Source organism: Nicotiana tabacum, chromosome 4 (genome assembly GCF_000715075.1).
Source record: "Nicotiana tabacum cultivar K326 chromosome 4, ASM71507v2, whole genome shotgun sequence".
NCBI classification, from domain to species: Eukaryota; Viridiplantae; Streptophyta; class Magnoliopsida; order Solanales; family Solanaceae; genus Nicotiana; species Nicotiana tabacum.
The window spans coordinates 84,680,302-84,688,767 of record NC_134083.1 but is presented as its reverse complement, the minus strand read 5'-3'; the positions used below and the strand labels follow the sequence as shown (position 1 = coordinate 84,688,767).

Here is an 8,466-nt window from a genome sequence, read left to right as displayed (position 1 = left end):
TAATAAAATTAAACACATCCTTAAATATTCTAAGTTTTTCTTCAATGTTATATAATTTTCTTTTTTTTATAAAGTAGCATACATGGCCTTTCTAATGTTTTCACCGAGACATTATGAAACTCGATTTGTGGTAAAGTGGGTAAAGTAAACCCAATACAAACTTCAGGGGAATAATGAAAACTTTATAGGGACAATGGTGTAAATTTAATACTTTTCCTTACGTGGTAAATCCAACTCTGATTTTCAACATCTGTGTCAAAATTGACAGAAAGGAAAAATGGTGTCAGGTTCAACATTCAACCCAAGGTGGACGTGAGCCACCCCACATGCGCTAAATTTTCGGCGACCGCCTCACCTATTTTGTCTTTCAAATCGGACTTCTTGAATTTAGGGGTAATTAAGAAGAAGAGGATAAGATAGCTTCCCTATACCCACCCCACCCCCACTCCACCCCCTCCATTATTTTTCCTATATTCCAAAACTTTCTCGTGAATCCGCCAATTGGTATTTCGAAACTTCTGTCTCTGTTTGCCTTCCAATCTGACCAATCTATAATTGTTTCTTGATTCAAAGGGCTTTCTTTAAATATGGGTCCTCACATTATCTTATGATGATTAAATTCTTGTCATCTTTCACACCATTCTAAAATTAGAAAAGCTATTTAAAGTCTTGTTTTTTTTTTTCTAGCATCCCATAAGCTGAAACTGCTAAACAAAGATGATAACAGAGAAGCAAGATTCTGGGTCTCTTGCTCCACTTTTACCTGTGGACCAGAATCAATTGTCTGAGGATGAAAGGTCAGAGGGAGGATCAATTTGTGGTGCAATATTTAATATATCAACTGGCATGGTTGGTGCTGGAATTATGTCAATCCCTGCTACTTTCAAAGTTCTGGGTGTAATTCCAAGTTTTTTTGTTATTCTGTTAGTTGGATATTTTGTTGAGGTGACTGTGGATTTCCTGTTGAAATATACTCATTCGGGAGAGTCGGATTCTTATGGTGGGCTTATGGCCGAGTCTTTTGGGAAGTTTGGTTCTGTTGCTCTTCAGATTTGTGTCATGATCACTAATCTTGGTGCCTTAATTATTTATTTGATCATTATTGGTAAGCAAGTACACTAAACCTTTTTTTTTTCAATTCAAACTCGGTGCTTACTACACTGAGTTGTTTAATTATTTCTTGTTTGTCAAATGCTCTGTTTTGAGAGGTGAAATATAGGCTTTGATATAGAGGAGTAAATCACGTTCCAGTATTCTTATTTGGTTGATGAAGTAATATGGCACTTTTAGCCCATCTGTGAATTGGAAGGGCGATCTTTTTGGAACACATAATAATACATTTACCTCATTGAATACCGATGATTATTCTCCTGAAAAATTCCTAGCTTACATATTGGTTGATTTGTTGAATTAAGGTGGTTGATTTGCCATTATTGTTCCTTATATTTCTTAACGAAACTGTGATTGATGTAATGCAGTAGAAATACAATGTGAAAATATGAGGTGAATAGAGCCTCCATCTAAATTGTAGACCCAAAAAAGAAGGGGGGAAAAAGGATAAACAAGAGGAACAGAACTACTATACCTATTGCTATTTGTCTTTACAAAGAAAGCAAGAGAACGGGGTTCACTTGTAGAATTTTACTTTGTATACAGCCCAGGAGTTGCTGGCTGAAGTATCTATCACTAATATAATTTGTCTTTTTCACAGGGGATGTGCTCTCAGGAAATAATTCTGATGGATCAGTGCACTTGGGTACTCTACAGGAATGGTTTGGCATCCACTGGTGGACTTCCCGGGCATTTTCACTTCTTTTTGTTGTGCTTTTTGTCATGCTTCCGTTGCTCTGTGTTAAGCGCATAGGTTGGTTGAGTAGTTGCATAAGTAGCTTCACTAATTGATCTTAGTAGTTCTATCTGCTGATTTTGCCATGATCTTCATAAAGTACACTTGGAAGTGCATAAGCCTAACATATAATTATGTGATCTTCTAATCAGGTTGATATCTAATTCCATTAGTAGCTTCATAAAGGACAGTTGTAAGTGCTATTCAGCTGATTCTGTGCCTTAGAAAGAGTTAAACTGAGAGTAGGTAGACTTGCTACTGGATTAGAATGATATAGAGCTTTTGTTGTATCGCTAGACGTTTGACCAAATAACCAGCATGTTATGGATGGAAACATAGTTTTAGGTCATTTGTCAAACTGGAGTAGCATAATTTAATATAACTAATATATCTACAAGATCTGTATATAATGGATTCTAAATTTATGGTTTTTAACGTCCAGATTCACTGAGACATGCATCGGCAATATCAATCCTGCTAGCAGTACTGTTTGTAGTCATATGCTCGATGATGGCAATACATGCAATGTGGGAGGGAAAAACACAAAGGTTACGATGGGTACCAGATTTTTCACATGGAGTTTCCTTTTCTGATCTGTTCACAACCATTCCAGTCTTTGCTACTGCCTTTGGATGTCATGTTAATGGTAAGTCGTTCGTTGGCGTATAAAAGTATGTTCACTTTCTACCCTTTCCAATTTTAACACATCTGTGAAAACATATATGTTTTAGCTATGGAGTTGAAGGTTAGGGTAGTAGTCAATCATTTAGGTGATATCTGTCGTTCTTTGTTATTTTCGCTCTTTTACATTTTTATCTGTTAACTTCAAGTGGTTATTTTCCTTTGCAGTTCATCCGGTAAGAGCAGAGATGGGAAGGCCATCTGACATGACATCGGCAGTTCGCATTTCTTTAATATTATGTGTGGCCATTTACTTTGCTGTGGGATTCTTTGGCTACCTATTGTTTGGGGACTCGATCATGGCCGACATGCTGGTCAACTTTGATCAAGCCTCTGACTCTTTAATCGGTGCAGTTCTTAACGATACTGTTCGATTGAGTTATGCCATTCATCTCATGCTGGTGTTTCCTGTGATGAATTATTCTCTGAGGGTTAATGTGGATGAACTATTCTTTCCTAAGAGACCTCTGTTGGCCACAGAAACATTACGATTCTTTTCCCTTACCTGTGTTTTACTTGCATTCATTTATGGAGCTGCTGTAGCCATTCCAAATATTTGGTACTTCTTTCAGTTCATGGGAACGACAACAGTCATGTGCATCATGTTCATATTCCCAAGCTCAATTGTTCTTAGGTATGTACTTACTTCAATCATTGTTTCATGTGAAAGAAACTATTCTTAAATGAAAAAAGACAGCGAAAGAGACTTGTTCTCTTTGAAATATTAGAGAGATCCTTTGTAAAATACACACTATTTCTTGTTTCCTTTTCTTTAATCAACTTTTCCATTTACTATTGCTAAATTGTTTTTGCAGAGATGCTCATAACATATCTACAACTCGGGAAAAGATATTGGCTGTATTGGTGATCATATTTGCCATTGGGACTAGTTCAGTTGCTATATACTCTAATATTGCAACTTACATTGCCAACAAATGAACAAGTTTTCTGGATGTCGAAGCAGTCTCAGAATTAGTTGATTGGTGTTGTAAGGTGGTTTAATTATGTATAATGATCATCAGAAAAAGTTGTATTGAGCATTGGAAAATCAGCAAATCAATGAGAATGGAAACCAACTTGTATTTAATTGAAGCGACATTGAATAGCTGGTAGTGTTGGCAGAGGCGGACTCAGGATTTAATTTTTATGGGTTCAACTTTCAGGTTTTATCATTGAACCTATTATAATCTTAAAGTTATGTGTTCATCGAACCACTGCTTAAGCATACTAGCAGCTTAACGATATAGATGCCCTCTTTTAGGGTAGGCACAGGAAAAATGTATATGTATGTTGTTGTTAATTTAGTTGTTTTGAAGCTCTACTAAAGCATACTGAGGGGGCTTCTCCTGCTTCATGTTTTTACCTTCTGGAAATAAAGAAGGAATACTTCAGTTTTTCCAATTCTTTAAAATATATATTCTCAATTTAAACGAGATGATTAAAAAATTGGGGAAGCACATATGAGAGAAAATGCTCAAATGAACCAAGATCTAGTGATATCAGAAGTAGAAAATCATAGATCAGTCAGAATCTTTTGTGTGTGAGTCAGCTCTTTTGGCCTGGAATGATCCTCATAATCCTCTGCGGATATGTTTCTAACTTATTAGTGCAAGTCCAAAAGTGTCTTCCTGTCTTTGAGAACGAACCTACTCTTTTTTTTGTTCGAAATCTCTTTACCACCTAAGGGTGGTTCCTGTTGATTTGTTTAAGCTTTTTCGTTGTCTTTTTTTCCACCTAACATTTTAACTATTTTGTGTTCTATTTTTTTTATTAAGAGGCGGAAAATAGGCAACGTTTACAGTTTTTAGTCTTTCTAATGTTTTTCTATTCCCTCTCATGATGAAGTCACTCACACAAGTTTTTGACCAAAAATATAGATCATGCTTCAATCAACTAGATTTTAATAAAGAAAGGGTTGACCTTAACTAATAATAATATCCTCAAGACTAGGTTATCTGTTTTATGTCAAGTAACATACATATATTTGACCGAATGATAATGAATGTGAGCAATAATAACAAAGTTCAATGATAAAAAAGGTAGGAGATAGCATTAAATAGTAATAAATGACAATGGATGACATTTAAGTAAATAAGAACGTGTGTGTCACCTATGGCTGTCCAACGGGACGGGACGGGATAAAATTAACGGGACGAGACGGGACGGGACAGGACGGGACGACATTTAGCCGGGACGGTGGCGGGACGGGACAAAACGGTAGGCACATCCCGTCCCGCTAACAAACGGGACGAGACGGGACGGGACGGACGGTAGGCCCGTCCCATCCCGCTAACAAACGGGATGGGACGGGACGGGTTCGCGGGCCTTAAGTGCTATTTTTTAAAAAAAATTACTTAAGCATTGAGTTTGGCAACGGCTATTCTTTTGACAATGACTATATTTTTAAAGTTTGCAACAGCTAGTTTTTTGACTTATTTAATAAACTTAAAAATTAAACGAAAATTAGGAAACTAAGTAAAGAATTATAAAATATTAAAATAAAAGACTTGTAATGAAATATTCTAGTAATTATAAATTTATAATAGAGTTATAATTTATTTAATATAATTTCAAGCCATTAAGTAACTAAGTAAGAGTGTAAGACAATTCATAAAAACAATTCAACGCTTAGAGCCTTTTATTTTATTAATAGAACTTTTAAATCTCACATACAAATATAATTCTTTTGAAGAGCACTTAATCTACGCAGCCACCTTCTATGAAGGATTCTGTTTGAACTAGGCCTCTTAGTAGCCAATTACAAATTATCATACTAATATTTGTAAGCTCCTATATAACTTCGTTGTAACTTATCTATAATTTCTCTCGGACATTGTTCTGGAATTGGCAATGTTGATTGATGTTCCATGAGTTCCATGTCGTCATCGCTCCCAGTGCTAAGTATCTCATTGTATTCTTCTTCTTCCCTAGTTTCACCACATGTTGTTTCCATAGATTTATATTTATAAAATATTGATCTAACATAAGAATATATGTTAGCTTGGCAGTCTTCGAGACATGGTTGTTCATTTTCTTGAATTGCTAAATTCTCATAAATTTTACGAATAAGTCCATTTGCACCTCTTAATTTTAAAGATGGGTTAAGTATAGTAAAAATTAAATAAATTTGGGAAATTGAAAAAAAATACTTTTTAAATTTTACAATCATTTCATTAATGGCTGGTGCATAAGTTGGATTAATTTTAGAATTATTTCATTAAGCTAGTTGTTACAGTTGTGTTAGCACTTAGCAGAAGCATTATCTAAGGTGATAGTTAAAACTTTATCAATGAGTCCATAAAAATCAATAATTTGTAGAACAGTAGTTGCAATATATGCTCCAGTATGTTTTGAATCAACAAATTTATAACCAATAATACGTTTTTGCATGTTCCAGTGATGATCAACCCAATGACATGTAACAGTTAAATAATCACAACCATTAGGACTACGATCTATATCAGATGTGAGAGATACTTTACAATCTAAGTGAAAAAAATACACAACGAATATACTAAAGATATTCAGTTTGAAATTTAAAAATATCATTTCTAACCATGGTCTTAGGAAAACCTTAAAAAACAGGATTATAAGTTTCTTGTATATAATGCACACAAAAAATAGGACGTGGGACAGGCGGGACGGGACGGGATAAAACGGGATGGGACAAAAGGGATGAAATAGCCATCCCGTCATATTCCGTGTCCCGTTTAACATGGGCCCATCCCATTTAGAATTAAGTGCGATGGGATGGGAGGGGGCGGGACGTGGGACGGGACGCGGGACGGGATGGCCCATCCCGTTGGACAGCCTTAGTGTCACCCAAAAAGGGGTGAGATCTGTGGAAACTCTTTCTGACAATGATGAATGATTGATAAGCCTTTGAACACTCAGATTGTTCTTGGATCTAGTGGAAATAATAGACAAGAATCTTAGTAAAAAGGTTATTTTTGTATGCTTGTAATAGGACCAGATTCTTTCTATAAAGTCAAAGTGTAATTTACAAATGAATCTCTCATGCTCCCTATTATTGTGTCTCTTTCTATTTATCGGGAACATGTTCCTAGAAAATTCTAATAGTACAAGTAAAGAGAATATCCACTAGAATATTCTCTTTTGTGTCTTATCTTAAAATTAGTCATTATAACCCTGTCTGAGATGCTCGACCTCAACCTTGAACTACGATGACTCCACGACCTTGATCTCTGCTGACTCCATGACCTTAACATTGTTCACATTTCTTCACGAATTCTGAGGCATCCTTTTTCATGGCGGGCCAATAGTACCTTGCCCGAATGAGACACCTAACGAGTGCTTGATTGCCGGAGTGAGTGCCGCAGTGGCCTTCATGGACTTCCTCGAGAACGTGCTGGGTTTGGTTTGGGACCAAATATTTCGCCAAAGGGCCGTCGTATGTCCTTTTGTACAAGTCTATATGGAGGAGATTGTATATGGCTGCTTGCATTCTCAGTTTTTTGGCTTTCTTTTTGTCGTTAGGGAGCATGCCGTCCTACAAGTAGGCGATAATACGATTGCGCCAATCCCGGGTTAAGCTTATAGATCTTACCTCGATTTGGTCTAGTGATGAGTTGAGGAGGTGGACTACACTTTTATCCCCGATCGTGATGCTTTTGGTGGCTGCGGCTAATTTGTCGAGACCGTCTGCTTCCACATTATGCGCACGCGTGATCTGGTCGAGCCTCGAACTTGGGCAGCAGCATACAATTTTGGTCTAATATTTTTGCAACATTTGTTCTTTGATTTGAAAAGTCCTTGTGACTTGGTTGACTATGAGTTGGGAATCACAACGGAGTTTTAACCGCTTCGGCCCGTATTCGAGCGTTAACCTCAATCCTGCAATTACTGCCTCATACTCGGCCTCGTTGTTAATCATATCTAGGCATCTTATGGACTGGCGAATTACTTCATCGGTGGGGACCTCGAGTACGAGTCCTAGTCCGGATCCAAAAGTGTTGGATGTGGCCACAGTGTATAGGACCTAGAGGTCTTGTGTTTGGAAAGAAGCTTGGGCGACTTCCTTCTCGACTTCATGCATTATCTTTACGCTAAAGTCTACGACGAAGTTGGCGAGAACTTATGACTTTATCGTCGTTCGTGGCTGATATGTGATGACGTGCTCACTTAACTCGATGGCCCTCTTGGCCAGCCTCCGCGATAGCTCGAGTTTATGTAAAATGCTCCTTATAGGGAAAGGTGGTGATGACTGAGATAGGGTGGCACTGGAAATAGGGTCTAAGCTTTCGTAAAGCTATACAAGTGCCAGGGCCAGTTTCTCGAGGTGTGAGTACCTAGTCTCAGCGTCGACGAGTGTTTTGCTAATGTAATAAATGGGAGATTACATACCTTTACTTTCTCGGATCAGGACTGCATTTACTGCCACTTTGGAGACGGCCAGGTAGACGAGGAAATGTTCCCCGAGTTCTAGCTTTGAGAGCAGATGTGGTGATGACCGATACGCCTTCAGTTCTCGCAGAGCTTGTACGCAATCGGGGGTCCACTCGAGGCCGTTATCCTTTTTTAGTACACCAAAAAAATTTGTGACATCTGTCAGATGAATCTCGATAAGGCGACAATTCGACCAATCAACCTTTGGACTTGCTTCTTGGTAGTTAGGAGCTCCGGTATCCCTTCGATAGCTTTGATTTGGTCTGGGTTGACCTCTATCCCTCGTTGTGATACTAAGAAGCCCAACAACTTTCCTGAGGTTACGCCAAACACGTATTTCTCTGGGTTTAGTTTCATTATGTATCATCTCATTATGTCTAAAGCTTCCTTCAAATGGTCAATATGGTCCTCGACCTTTACGGATTCGATCAGCATGTCGTCGATATATACCTCCATGGTCTTGTCGAGCTGATATTTGAACATTTTTATGACCAATCTTTGATAGGTAGCCTCTGCGTTCTTCAGCACAAAGT

At 37.7% G+C, this 8,466-nt stretch overlaps 1 protein-coding gene across 1 annotated transcript; it reads left to right on the top strand.

The window, feature by feature from the left end:
- Positions 1–252: 252 nt before the first annotated feature.
- Positions 253–3,738, top strand: LOC107772624 (amino acid transporter AVT6C). The gene is made up of 5 exons (XM_016592116.2): positions 253–1,105; positions 1,712–1,864; positions 2,289–2,492; positions 2,696–3,161; positions 3,343–3,738. Exons 1-5 carry the CDS (start codon positions 718–720, stop codon positions 3,464–3,466), a joined length of 1,335 nt encoding a protein of 444 aa, XP_016447602.1. The 5' UTR covers positions 253–717; the 3' UTR covers positions 3,467–3,738.
- Positions 3,739–8,466: the final 4,728 nt, after the last annotated feature.